At 38.7% G+C, this 15,041-nt stretch overlaps 1 protein-coding gene across 2 annotated transcripts in view; it reads right to left on the bottom strand.

The window, feature by feature from the left end:
* The window catches only part of LOC126397974 (vasoactive intestinal polypeptide receptor 2-like), a 72,918-nt gene that overhangs the window by 51,473 nt on the left and 6,404 nt on the right, over positions 1-15,041 (bottom strand). Inside the window, exons 1-2 of one of the 2 annotated variants that reach the window (XM_050057111.1) lie at positions 7,564-7,962; positions 86-185 (exon numbers count right to left, since the gene is read on the bottom strand). In XM_050057111.1, the coding sequence (XP_049913068.1) occupies positions 86-185; positions 7,564-7,620 (157 nt within the window). In that variant the 5' untranslated portion in view covers positions 7,621-7,962. Of the gene's footprint in view, positions 1-85; positions 186-7,563; positions 7,963-15,041 lie in introns of those variants that run through there. The other variant, XM_050057112.1, reaches the window with a different exon arrangement.

Consider the following 15,041-nt stretch of genomic DNA (forward strand, 5'->3'; position numbering starts at 1 on the left):
CACACACACACACACACACACACACACACACACACACACACACACACACACACACACACACACACACACACGCATGTGTTTATACCTGTGCTCACAGGCGTCTGTTGCTGCAGTTGTGTCTGGCACTCTCTCCAGGCTCTCTGAATCTCCCAGTGGAATTGGCAGCGAGGAAACTTTCCATTAACCTGTCGGGATGAGAGGAAATAAATATTATGAATATTATCTCCTATGTGAACAAACCTGCTGCGTCAGTCAAAAGTTCAGGCTCTGGCTCTCCGTGTCTCGGCCCTGAACGCTGGTGTTTGATGAACGTGCTTCAGTTTGCTGGACAAAAGTTCATGTTTCTGCAACTCTTCTCCAGGAAGCGTTAGGGAGGAAATTTAAGATAAGTCGTACCTTCAGAATACAATCAGAAATTCATATCCCTGTGCACTCGATGTGCTTGTTTTATTCCCTCATTGTAGTATTTTGTACCACTGCTTTACTTAAGTTTGTCCCATAAATGAATGTGTACCATGTAGCCATCAAGCCTGTGCTTCAAGTTTTTACAGTTAAAAAAAAAACATTCTTAATAGATGTCGTAGCTGCTCGTAAAACATTTACAAAGAAATGGTGAGAGACTCCCCATCTGTTGAAAACTGGTCTGATATCGTTTATGAAATCTTTATAATGGAAAGAATTACCTTCTCAATGAGGCTTCTGGAAGATAAACTTGAGAAAATTGGGAAGAAGTGGAAAATGCAAATTTCCCTGACATGCCCTTCTTTTGTTTTAATTTGTTTATTCAGCCCTTTAATATTTTCATTTTTATTTGTTAATCTTAAACGGAAAACACCCCATGTTCTATGTTTGTGTTTTATTACTACAAAAAAAAAGGGCTTACTCTGTAAAAGTTCCTAATTCTCACTTATTAAGTTGAACCAAATTACGGAAAAATGTAAACTAAATTTAAATTAATTAATTAATTAATTTAATTAAGATAGAAAAAATAACAATTAAAACTCTAAAGTTCTGCTGTTTTGCAACATTAAATTTTCTTCCAATTTTTTGTTGTCAGGCAAAATATAAAAACATGTTTATACATAAAAAAAAAACATATTTCCCCTAAATGCCCTTCTTTCATTTAAATTTGTTTATTCAAATCTTCTATATTTGTCTTTTTAGTCATTTATCCTAAATAAAAAAACACCCCACGCTCTACGTGTTTTACTGCTACGTTGTAAAAAACAGAAAAAACAGTTCTGTAAAACTACGTAAATAAAGAAAACACTGTGTGACTGTTATTATTATGTCAAACCAAATACAAAGAGTAACATGTAAAAAAAAAAGACACAGTACTTTAACATCTCAGCCAAAACATGACATATATCTACATATCTAAGACAAATGAATTGATTAATTAAATTAAATTGATTAATACTACAAACTTTTGTGCCGCTAATTAACAACGACTTTTACCACCATTAAAACAGACGCCTGTGTGTGTGTGTGTGTGTGTGTGTGTGTGTGTGTGTCCTGGTACAGCTGACAGTTACCATGGAGACACATTTAACTTGAGTGTAAACAAGAGGGCAGCATGAACACTCTACACACACTCAAACAAAATGAGTCCATGTGTCGACTCGACTTCATTGATATACTGACTGTGTGTGAGGTCTGTTTACACTGAGATATGCTGCCGCTCTCAGCTGTATTTCAGACCTGTCAGTGTGTTTATACCACACACACACACACACACACACACACACACACACACACACACACACACACACACACACACACACATCCATCCAGCCATCCATCATTTGCAGCCAATCAACCAATCAATCCATCATCTTATCTTGTCGACCAATCAAAAGTCACCTCATTTACAGTGACTTCTTGTTTCCACCAATAAAGAAAAACAATACAAACAGAACACAAACACCTCAGGTAAACAAACAAACAAACAAACAAACAAACAGGTAATTCCAACAATATGTTAGAACGTCTCTAAATACCAGTCCGCTTGCAAACTAGACGGCTCACTTTAGAGTCATTTCCTGTATCTGTGTCATCACCACTGCCCCACCCCTTTAGGAGATTTTATTTTAGTAAAAACATAGTGTGGTGGTATGTGTACATAATTCAGTAGTAACATGTCACATGAAGGATGTCAGCTGACGTGACATAACATTAGTAAGTACCATGCTTACTTTTTTTCCCCCTAAACCTAACCAGGGACTTTTGTTGCCTTAACTTAAGTACAAAAACATAAAAACCAGATGTTCTACCTATCTAGCAAATTTATAATGAAAAACTCTGTATGCACATAACGAGCAGAAACAGTACATTTCCTGTGAAAACAGAAAAGTTTTTTCAAAAAAACGCAATGCATAAAACAAGCTTAAATTGAGACGCCAACCATAAATGTCAAAATCCAACACAGTAGGGTTCCCTGAGCTTTTTTTTTTTTTTTTTTGGCTTTTGTTCAAATGACAATGCAGCAGTATTTGACGAGACAGGATGAGAGGGGGTTGGTCTATTGCCTCTGATGGGAAAAGTCAACGTGAGCACAAATTATGACCAATTCTTTCAGCAAATTGTCACTGACGTTAATACTGGACCCAGTTTTGGGCATTTGGCATTTTTCAGACAGACAAATCAAGAGAAAATTAACTGTGTTGGAGCAAGAAACAGACTTTGTGGTGGTTTCGCCTCTTATTTTAAACTTTTTTCGTGCCTCTTTAAAGGGACGGTGTGTAGCATTTTCAGTTGTTTATTGGCAAAAATTGATGTCTGCATTCATAAATATGTCATCAGTGGTGTATCATTACCTCCACCAATAATCTGACTTATTCTCATAAAAGGAGAATTTCGGATTTGTTTTGATTTTGTCCGCCAGCGAGGGACATACAGCCCCGCCTTTGGCGTTTTCGTTGAGAGCCAGGCCAGCGCTGCGTGACTGAGGAGCCGAAGGAGAGGAGCAAAAGGTGCTTCGCTACTACCCCGGCACTACTACAGCATAACAAAGGCCCACTTGTTGAGCATAATGCAGGATCATGCATATGCAGCATCACGGGAGACAGAATCCTCAGCACCAAGAAAGCGCAAAAGGGAATCAAAAAGGCAACATGACCGGCGAATTCAAAAAACAAGGGTCAACATTGGGGTTGCCTTTCCCAGGTGGAGAGAGCTGCTGAAGGAGAAAGGTAATACAATCACAGGCCAGCGCCAGCGCCAGCTGTCAGCGGCGCAGTGATGCGAGGAGAGGGATGAGGTGTGTGAGGTTGGGCCACTTGTCAATTGTCAAAAGACAGGACGTCATTGGTTTGTTTCGATTTACACCCGCCCCAACGGTCCTACATTGTAAACACAGCCAGCATGGTGAGGAGGGGGTTTGTCAACTCCTGTCGCGTGTGTCTGTGTAGGAGCCTGAATGAATACTCCATGAAGTATCGGACGACATGGTTTCATCAATGTTATCATAGCTTTTTGGTACACAACGGCTACTGTTGTTGCAATACGTGGTTGAACCAGTGAGACGCTAGAGTGCACTATCCGTTTGAATGCAATATATGATTTCAGCGTTAGATGGGAGAAATTCCTACACACTGTGGCTTTAAGGTAATTTCATGTCTTTTGTGATTGCTTTGTGTTTCATTGTGGTTGTTTTGCCCCCTTTTCCATTTAGTTTGTCTTTTTGTAGTCGTTTTGTGCCTCTTTGAGGTAATTCTGTGTCAAGTTTGGTCACTTCATGGTTGCTTTGCCCCTCTCTCTAGTTATTTTGTGTCTCTTTGTTGTATAAAACAGCAGCACAAACAGAAAATTAACCTCTGACAACAAATATAAATACTGATGTAATGTCCATGTTTGCCTCAGGGGGGCGCCATGATCATCATTGTTTTTACAATAGACATTTCTGATTTGGGTACATGTCTTTCCAGTTTCCATTTGCTGCTTCTCAAAACAAAAAACTATAAATAGAGAGCAGCAAAGGGCAGGGGCTGAGCCATCTGACCTTATTTAATCCAACGAACAACATAATCTCTGTCTTCTAATGATCTTAATACACACAAATACACACAGATCCATTACAGATAAAATGTTAAGGATCCAACTAAACAAAAGAATGTTTTTTTCAGTTTGTAATCCTGAACCTCATCTGACCTCGACTACATTCAGAAACCACTGATTAGACTTGATTTGTTCGCTGCAACAATAAAAGCACAGCAGTTTTTTTCAGTGTCCACACGTCAATGTCCAAAATAAAAAGTGGAATCAATCTCTAGCGGGATTAATTGATACCAGTCTAATGAGACACTGGCTGGTCACAAAATGCTTTAGAGGAGGTAAACAGGTAAAATATTATAATGTTGCCATGGAGTCAGATGGTTTGCTGTGGGCCACAACTTCAGCGATGTTTCCTTTTAAGCCTGTATTTGTTTACATTTTTGAAAATTAGCACCATTGAAAGTATGCCAAATGATCTATTAGCAGTTCCTGTTTGCAGTGTACCCATGGATGTAGAGACAACTATGACTGGATTACACTGACACTGAAGAAAACTTAAAAAAGTGATGATTCTCACCAGGTTCTGAAGTTTGAAAGATCATTTCCCCTCATGATTTCTAAGCAGATTTATTTTTTATAGGGGAGTGTCCGGTTTGGGGACCTCAGAATTGCGTCTCTGCTATCTGCAGATGATGTGGTTCTGTTGGCTTCATCACAACATGACCTCCAGCATGCACTGAGGCGGTTTGCAGCCGAGTGCAAAGTGATCAAGAATGATAAGAGTCAGTACCTCCAAGTCTGAGGCTATGGTTCTCTGTCTGAAAACAGTGGATTGTCCCCTCTAGGATGGTAGAGAGTTACATTCCCAAGGAGCAAAGGAGATTTCAGGTCTTGTTCATGAGTGAGGGTAAAATGGAGCGTGAGATGGACATGTGGTTTGGCGTGGCATCTGAAGTGATGTGGGCTCTGCACCAGACCGGAAGGAAAAGCTTTCAATTTACTAGTCCATTGTCGTCCCAACCCTCACCTATGGTCATGAGCTTTGGTTGTGACCGAAAGAATGAGATTGTGGAAACAAGTGGCTGAAATTAGTTTCCTCTGTGGGGTGGGTTGGTTCCAGCTGAGAGATAGGGTAAGGAGCTCAGACATCTGGAGGGAACTCGAAGTGGAGCCGCTGCTCCTTCACATCGAAAGGGGCCAGTTCACATGGTTGGGGCATCAGATCTGGATGCCCCCTAGGCGCCTCCCGTTAGAAGTTTTCCGGTTACATCCATCTGGTATGAGGCCCTGGGGCAGACCCAGAACATACTGGAGGGATTTTACATCTCATCAGTCCTGAGAATGCCTCGGGGTCCACCAGGAGGGGCTGGAAAGTGTTGCTGGGGAGAGGAACATCTGGATCACTTTGCTCAGCCTGCTGCCCCCACGACTTGGCCCCCGATAAGCGCAAGATGATGGATGGATGGAGGGATGGATGTTCCTAACATTTTCCGCTCCTAAATAACCTTTTTCTTTTCGAACAAATGCAGCCCAGTTTTCTCCTAATTACCATTACACCATTATTACCTGCATCACATAACCAGTGCTCACTGCAACATGAAGAGGACATTTAAGCACCTCACATAAAAAACAACTGATGTTAAAAAAAATGCAAATCAGCACAAACAAAGCTCCAAACCACACATCGACTTGTCTGCTAATGTGGCAGTGGGCTGAGCGACTCGCTAACATAAGGTTTTCTAGTCCCTCTCCTCTTTTAATGTCAAACGTAACAGATCAGTCGGGTTGCTCAACACTAGAGGACTTTACTGACATCACTCTGCAGGATTTTCACGCTGAAGTTCAACAGTTGCAGAGTCATTGACAGTCAAACAGAAAATCACTGTATCACAGCTCAGCTTTAATCCTCACAGGCTGATTAACCCACTTTTTTCTGTTGCGTGTGTTATGCGTTTGCAAGTATCAAAATGAGCTTGTTTACTACTACTGAATGTCCTGTCCCTGCAGCCTCACACAGTAGCAGGACTCTGCTCTCCAGAGTAAGATCAATACAGGAAGCAGAAGTCATCAAAATTTATCATAAGTACACACACACACACACACACACACACACACACACACACATTTCCTTTGCGATTGCAAAAGTCTGACATTGTGAAATTTCTTGTCCAGCAGACAAAAAATAGCAGAAGTATTCACATGGGAAAGGCATTAAAATTAGATATTTTTATGCTTCATGTAAAATTTAAAGCCTCATGGATTTTTAGTTTTTGTTAATACAGCTGCAGGATGATACAGAAGGTAACTTATGTCACCTGTACAAAACAGTAATGTGTGTGCTGCAGAAAAGTTCAGAAGGTCACTGAAAATATTACAAATTCTCCTCTAAAAATAATTAACATTCATAATTCAGGTTTTATCAAAAATTTTGTTCAGCCTTATTAAACTTTTTTTTTTTCTAATGGAGATTCTGTTCTAATGGAGAGATGTATCTGTTTGGTATGCCAAACACACCAGACTGAAATTTGGGGGTAATATATGCAAAAATCCCACCCTTAAAGCTTTTTAAGATGAAAGGAAAAGGGTCAATCTTATCAACTAAAATAAAAACACAAGACTGAAAGCTGCAAATAATGACGTTTTAAAAGTTTTGTGATGCTTTTAATGTCCATTTACATTGGAAACTTAGGCCTAGAAGTTAAAATATCAGTTGTGTTTCTTCTTACGGACAGCTGTATCTGTTTGCTCAAGTTAGGTCAGGAGTAACATTTTAAATGAGTCACTTTTTCTCCACTGACGTCACCTCTACAACATCTACAAGAGTCTAACTTGAGTTAATCATCCACTTGAGTTCTCTGTTGTTACACCAAAACCCACTAAAAAAGTTCCAGTGCTGAATTTTTAGCTTCTCTAAAAGACCATAACTTGTATTATAAATGAAGTAAAGGTCCAGGCGGCTGCAGAGTCTAAACATAGAGCCCAGCCTACTGTGAAAATCAGACCTGAATATTAAAAATTAAACCAGCAGCCAGGAAGTGAATCTATAATTAATGTTTTCACACAAGGAAAGACTTAAAAACAGTCAAACTGCAGACTGTAAAATTTATCATTGGAGTTTAAAAGCGCCTGCAGGCTGATTTAACTGATTTACAGTACAGTCCAATTGGTGTTAATGAGTTTATGACACTGAAAGAAACAGAGTGGACGTTTACAAAACATGATAATTATTCAACTGTGGTGACTAAAAGCTGCAGAAATCCTAAAGGAAAATATCTTTAAATGCACAAAACCAACAGTCACGGTAGGAATACAGAGGAAACAAAAATAACTCAGGTAGGATAAGCTCGGTATAAACTCAGTGTTAACTTTTATTGGGGTAATATCAGGGCCGAATATTGCTATTAAGTCACCTAAAAACTAAATATTTTGTGCCACATGAAACTCGCATGCTGTGAAATGTAACAGAAATGAGTTTAAATGCCATAAAGTGACTGTTTTAAAATACTTATGGAGTTATAACGCAAATAATCCCATTAATCTTAATTATTCAGTAACAAGTCATTTACTGACCGTGTGGATGAAGGTGAAGCCGAGCAGGAGCAGAGCGAGTCGGTGCGTAAAATCCATGGTCACATCTCATCCACCTGAACAACAGCTCACCTGACGGACATCCTCGGCAGGAAACACGTGCGCTGCAGTGAAATGACACCAAACTGCAGTCTGACAAGTTTAATGCGCAAAGTGTTGCCTGTAAATCAGTGTTTTGGCACGTTGGTTTGGCAGATTTACGCACGAATCACACCACAAAAAAGATCATATGTTTTCAAAAAACGCGAAAAAATAACCATCTCGAGGTAAAAACACTGAATTCACACGTGAAACAGTCCAAACTGACACGAGCTGCTTCCCGTTAGTATTAATACAGGCCGGGACAGCCCAGTGTGTTGTGGTGAGTCCGGTGTGCTAAGTTACAGTGAGGCGGTGGTCTGGTTCACTCTCTGTTCACTTACAAACCAACGCGCGTCCCCGTCACACGTTGTCCCTCAGGACACCCCGGACTGATGCGCGCTCCCGCCGACATGAAGAACCTGAGGGAGCTTCCTGAGTGTATTTTAATAAGAAACATCAACAGCGACAACGTGTGGCTGAAATCAGACCAAACTATATGTATGTATATCTCGTTGGGTCACCTTTGAAGTTTAGTTTCCAAACTCTGGCCCAAAACACGGTTATTAAAGCACACTAAAACTTAAATTAAAAACTAAAACACCTTGCTTAACCTTGCTGAAATTTTATGTTAAAAATGTTAAAATGAGGCATTATCTAATTAAATATGCACAGATATGCATAAACCTCCAGAACAAAAATCTGAACATTGGCTAAAGCCAGGTTCAAAATTCTTGTTTCACTTTGTTGTCCTATTACAGTCACAGGTTTTATCAGAGGGGATTTATTTTATCACTCCATAAATCAGAAAATACTGTCAACAGTCAGGAAAAAAACAAATCCATATTTTTATGAAAAAAATGTTCTATAAATCAGGCTATCAAACAAACTCCTCTGTTACATTTCCAGAACAGAAATATGATCTAAAATACTGTAAATCCTCAGTTAAAAGCCTAGTAACAGTTCAATGCCTAATCCCTTTTACTAGCCTGGTGTGGAGACACAAGTAAAGGCCATTCTCAATTAGACACATAGTCTAGTTGCCATAGTTGCCAACAGTTCATTTTTATAGAAATTCTTTGGATGTACAAAACCAGATTGTTGACTACCCACTGGAGCTAAACTAGTTAGCTGCTTAGACCACACATACAAATACAAATGTTTAAACTTTTGTCAATATGGAGATGCTACACATCATTAGCTCGGTTAATTTCCTTTTACTGAAACCATGTGCATCGGGGAAGACAGTAATTCATTCAGATTTACCAGCATTACCAAAACACAAATAATGACTCCATTCCTCTGAGGCTGTTATAAAGTCTGAATGTGTCCATTACTCAATTAAGTTATTTGTATTCCTTTAGTCTGTAAAGGTCCAACGTTCAAAAGATTTAAAGGTGTTTTTCATCAAATTTAATCCAAGTTATGAGTATTGTTTTAAGGTGGGTTGTGTCGGTATGCCTTATGCCATCATCCTCCGATTCTGTGAAACAAGTATCACAACATAACACATAATTGATATGTGATCTTAATTTTTATACAAGTAATATTCATACTGGTGTAAATAAATAATTTGATCGTACTTCCCATATTTGCTGAGCAAGGAATTAAGGGCCTGTCCCATATAGACGCCTGTTCCAAATATAAGCCTGTTGAGTTATGATTTAAGCAAATAACAGCCCGGGCTACTAATTGAAATTTTACGGTAAACATCTAAATGTGCATTTTGGACGTTTTCTTTCCACTGGTCTGAAAGAAGATATGTTCTGGATGCAAAATAGCCAAAAATCTCAATATTGACCATGAAATAAAATGTTTTCACCTGTGGTGTCACCCCTTAACTGTAATGGCCTTAAAATAAAAACTAGACTTTAGGGGAAAAACGAAAGAAAGAAAGAAAAGAAAACTAACTAAAACAATATTATACACTTACATTTACTTACAAACTTACTTCTACTCACTGACACATTAGTTGACTTCCTAGTCCATTTGGTCTGATGGGCAGCTCATTCAGCCAGGTGCAGGACTGAACGATTCAGATGCTCCTTTGTGCCCTCCGCCATCAGACTGTACAACAGCAGTTTGGCTAAGCTACATCCAGCTCTGGACTGACTTATTTTGCATCTGATCAACATGGAACTTTATGACACTTTATCTGCCAATCTGACACTTTATTGTATTCAACATTTTGTCTGCCATTTTAGTGACTTTATTTATCTTGATGTAGCAATTTTATTTTTTACTGTTTTTTATCTTTTATTTATCGATAGTTATTTTTTATTTTTTTCTCTTTTATCTTATTCTATTTAATGTCTTTTGTCTTGTGCTGCTGTGATACTTGAATTTCCCCTCTGGGTATCAATAATATGTATCTTATCTTATCTTATCTTATCTTATCTTAAATCTGTCAGCACAACAAGCATGGGGAGGCATTGGTGCTCATGTTCATGCAGACTGGGATGTGGACATGACCGTGAGTCAACTGTCTTTACAAGTGTTGTGTTTGAATTGTAAACCTGTTCTGAACTTCTTAAAATTTGCCCCTGACTAATACACTCAGTAGGCTATTGTAATAAAAAATAAACTAAAACTGACTGAAACCAAACTAAATGAATAAAAACTAAAGAAAAATAGAAAACTGTGATAGCTCTGGTGCACAGGTCCTCAGAGGGTCCTCTGTTTGGGCTCCAGTTGTCCCATGACAAAATAAAATCCTCATTTTATTTAATAATGATGTCAGAATGAATAATTTAGAATAAAGAAACTTCCCAAGGGACTGTTGTTTATGTATCAGAGGAGTGGGGTGGGTGCCAATAGTGATGATTAATCTGTTGGACATTTGTGACCCCTCATTATAATACATTTGTGACTTGTAATCCCTTCCGTGAAAGGCTTTAAATGTTAAACACCTGCAGGAAGTAAAGTTAGACTGACAACATTTTAACATCATGAAAGCAACACAGTAGAGTGGATCAGAATGAATGTAAGAGGACAAGTGGGGAGAAACTCTTGTCAACAAACTAAGAGTGTAAAGATTCACAAAATCCACGGTTTAGTTCAATACCATACAGTGGTGTCATGGGACGGTATGTTTTCGGTAAGGCAAAACAGTGGACATTCCAGAGAACTTTCCTTGATTTTTCAAATTCTTACATTTTATGTTATTTTTATTCGTGTATTTATGAAAACTAATACTATAAAGCATGATCTTTTTTATATATACTTTGAACAATGATGGAGCTGTACCTGAGTGACCCATCTGGGGTGTCTTCTTAGCAGAAACAGAAAAAGTTCCTTATAAAATATAAAATGTAGTTTAAACAAATAAAAACAAAAGAAACAATTCTGTTTCTGAAATTCCACAGAAATTTCCTTGTTTTGAATATCTTTAAATGTATTAATACTAACATCATAATTTGGGCTTTTTTGTGCAAAGCAGGAATTACAGTCTGGCTGAAATGGGCTAATGAAGGAACATTGTAACAGGGCTCAGTTTCTTTAAGTATGTTCATAAGGCCTGCGTTTTCTACTAGAGTCAGGTCTATCTATATGGCACAGAGAATATTATATCAAATACAATTTAAGATGTATAATTTATTTTCCAAATGGATGAGTTAAAAACATCATTTGGTTTGTAATGCTAAACAACCTGAGAGCCTGGTTCAATACAAATACATTTATAGTCAGAAACTTGTCTTTCTGTAAGTGTAATTCAACATCTGCAGATGCACTCACAACCAATTACCTTTTGATTATATTAATAATTTCCATTAGAACCCCTACAAAAAAATTACTATTTTCAGCATTTTTTTTGTTGCATAATTTCCCTTTTTGTGAGCACACAATAAATGTCACAAATGCTGTGCTGTTGTTACATGACAATGCTTTTTCTTATGATAAATGCTCATTCAAAACATAAGCAACATTAATAAACCCTTAAAAAGCAAACAATATGTACAACAGTAAATATATCATTTAAAGTGAATGATTATGCCTTTTTTCACTGAGTCATTTAAAAGAAATTTGCATGCAAAACATTTGTTGATTTTTTTTATTATACTTTTTTATCAAATTATGTAAGTGTTGGGAAAACCAAAGCTCCCAGAGAAAACCCTGTGGGGAATTGACTTGCAGCTCCTAAAATGGTGGGGTGTGTAAGACAGTGGCAGGCCTAAATGCTAGGCTAAGTTACTGTTCAAACTGTGAAAAAAAGAAAGCTGGAGGGACCCTGTCAAATAAAACTTGATTTTTGTACACTTAAAAACAGCTGCAGTTCTTGCGCAGGCTCTGGATGAAAAGGATGCAATTCTGGCTCAGGTCATGCTGAAGAGAGTTGACACTGTTGCTTGAGCCTGCAGGTAAACAGGTTCAGTTTTGACGACGATCATCACCACAAAATTTTCACGTCTCGCTCGTGTCACCGACAAAAAAAGATGCAATTCTTGATTCTTTCATGGACAAAAAAGAACTGCAATTTTTCTGGGTGTGGAAAGGACTGTTGGTGACTCTGGGTCAAGTGTCTGTATATTTCCCCAGGCTTTCTCATACACTGGGGAAAAGGCACACAGAGATGGACACAAGCCAGCAAAGGGAGTGAGCTTAAACCTAAAGCTGCCAGAGGGAGTCCTGTGAATCACAGAGTTGTTGCATACAGAGGTGCTATCCTGCTCTAGTCCCCTTTCCTGTGTTTAATCACTTGGACAGTCCACACTAGAATTATTAACAGCATCCCGCTGCCGTGACCCAAGATTGCCTGGAGCTTCTGATGTCTGAGGCAACAGCTCCAAATTGTTAAAACATTAGCAGCTAGAATAAAACGATCTTCACACAAAAGAAAATGTAAAAATAATAATAATAAAATGTATGCAGCGCTGTGTTCAAAATACACTGCTCAGATATTATTACAGCTGTGAAACCTGTACCCATGCAAAAGCTAGTGTATTACAGAATACCATATGCTGTAGTGTGGGGTTTGTGACAACCCCTCTGCTCCACTGGGTTTGACAGTTGCCCTGGCTGTACTTTTTGTAAAAGGATGTGGGACGAAGCAGAGGGTCATCATTAACCTCATGATGAGCCCCACCTGGGCCCGGTGTGCCCCATGATATAAGCTCACCACCTTCCAACTGAATATCCCTCTACAGACATTTCCACACACCCATAGACACTGACATGACTGATTACTTATATTCACGTTTATTTGGTTATTTATCATTATTTTGTAAACTAAGCATTTAACTCTTGCACACTTGTCTCGTTTCCCTTCATTGTAGCAGCCTGAGGTTGTAACAGGTTATATCAGCACCATGGACAGAGCCCGCCAGGAGCCTGACTTGACTTTGCCCAGTTTCACACCTAAACTGGACTGCTTTGTAATAAGTGTAATAGTGTGTTTTGGTATTCCAGCTAACTTTAGGCCCCTGTTCAATAAGTGAGTTGGTACGTTCAAATTGCTGACAGTGAGAGGAGGGGTATACAGATTTATCATACTTTTATAATTTTTATTTAACACTCAGTGATTATGTTAGGTGAATCATAACCTTGTTGTGAGACTGTTTCCAGTATTAACAAAGGAGTAATATTTTATGTACTTTTATTTTCATGAGAACATGTTGAGTATTTTGGTCAGTGAACACCCCCTGTCGCGCTGTGGTACATGCGCATTAGAAGTTCTCTCTCAGTCAAATTAGCTTCTAAAAGTTGTCCTAGTGTTTTAAACACAGCACTGTAATGATATTTCGAAGAGCTATGTAAGACAGTTGTAATGCATAAAGCACAAGTTATTGTTTTCAACTGTGTTCCTTTGAAGTGCCGCTACTCGCATCAAGTTGCGCTTGGCGACGCATGGCATTATGGGAAATGTAGTTTTTCTCTGGGATTTGTATAAAATGAATGTAAAGTGTATTTTTGCGTGTCTAATGTTGAGTGTGTGTGTGTGTGTGTGTGTGTGTGTGTGTGTGTGTGTGTGTGTGAATGCACACAAGGTCAATGTGCTTACTCTGTGATGAATTAGACGTGAGACAGGGCATATTTATTTTTGTCATTTGTTCTACTTTGTTATTTTATGCATCCTTACAGTATTCTGAGAGGAGAGAAGGATGTGAACTGATGCAGTCCCTGTCACATGTTGTGCCATTACAGACTCATTCAGTAAAAGAGATCCAAAGAGAGCTGCAGTGTCGTGGTGATTTTGTGGTGTGTTGCAAACATGCTACACTTTGGTGTGCATTAGATAACAGTGTGTGTAAGGCAAGTAGCCTATACGATACACAAGTTTGAAACTTACACCCTCGTGTGAATCTCTGCTCACACTTTGCAGGAGGAAGGAACACTGACACACTGCCTGTTACTCTTTGCATCGCCCGTATAGTCTCACTTCGTGTCCCAATGAGAGAGAGACTATTGTGAGAAATGACTTTACGCACGGGAGTGGCGCCCTTTCTGCACGTGGCTATCTAAAAAAAATCGACTTATATTAGCCTACATTCTTTCCAATTACATACGCTGTGCTTTAACATTAAAACACTGTTTGCAAACTGATGAAAAAAAATTCCAAGTGTCAGTTGTTCACATTTTTAATCTAGGTTATAATGAACTTGTAATGTACTTACACTTGCTACTCTGAGAGCAGAATTGTCACACTGAGAAGCACAGCAACATGCAGTGCACAATGAGTACATGGATGGTTCACTCAAAAAGTTGAGTGTCAAGTAGAAATTATAGGTGCTGCGCAGCGATGGGTCGGGTCCGGGCATTTTTAGGCAATTCTGAGCAACAAGCAGAAGAATAGGAAGACATTTAGGAATTTAGCAACACAATCTGCCTTTTGCATCAGCTGAGGCTTGAACTCACAACCTCTGAGACTAAGAATCAATGTCTATCTCACTGAGCTAATTAGTCAGTGACAATTAATGTGTAGCTTCACAAATTGACTAAGCCAGACGTGCAGGTTTAGCAGCCGTCCATGCATGGAAAAGCAGATTTCAAACCACTGTAAAAAATTCAGTTATCGAAACAAAAATCTGAAAATACACATATCGCATCTAGACAGCATGGAGATGTTGGTAATTTATTTTAACAATGATTGATTTGCTTCATAAGTGAAAAACTGTTGTTTAACTAGTTGAGCTATGTGCAAAGCGAGAAGCCTCAGATGGTTTCACACTGAAATATTGACACTGGATCTTTGTGCAAAGTTTGGTTTATTTTCAAGCATGAGAAGGCAGATTTTCTAGCAGAAAAAAAGACTTGAAGATGCTGCACAGTGATCAGTCACGCTCAGGCAATTTTAAGCAATAAGCTGGAGCACAAGAAGATGATTACATTACAATGTGGATTCTGCACCAGTTGAGGCTCGAATCCGCAACCTCTGGAACCTAAGA

This window comes from Epinephelus moara, chromosome 11, assembly GCF_006386435.1.
Source record: "Epinephelus moara isolate mb chromosome 11, YSFRI_EMoa_1.0, whole genome shotgun sequence".
Lineage (NCBI taxonomy): Eukaryota > Metazoa > Chordata > Actinopteri > Perciformes > Serranidae > Epinephelus > Epinephelus moara.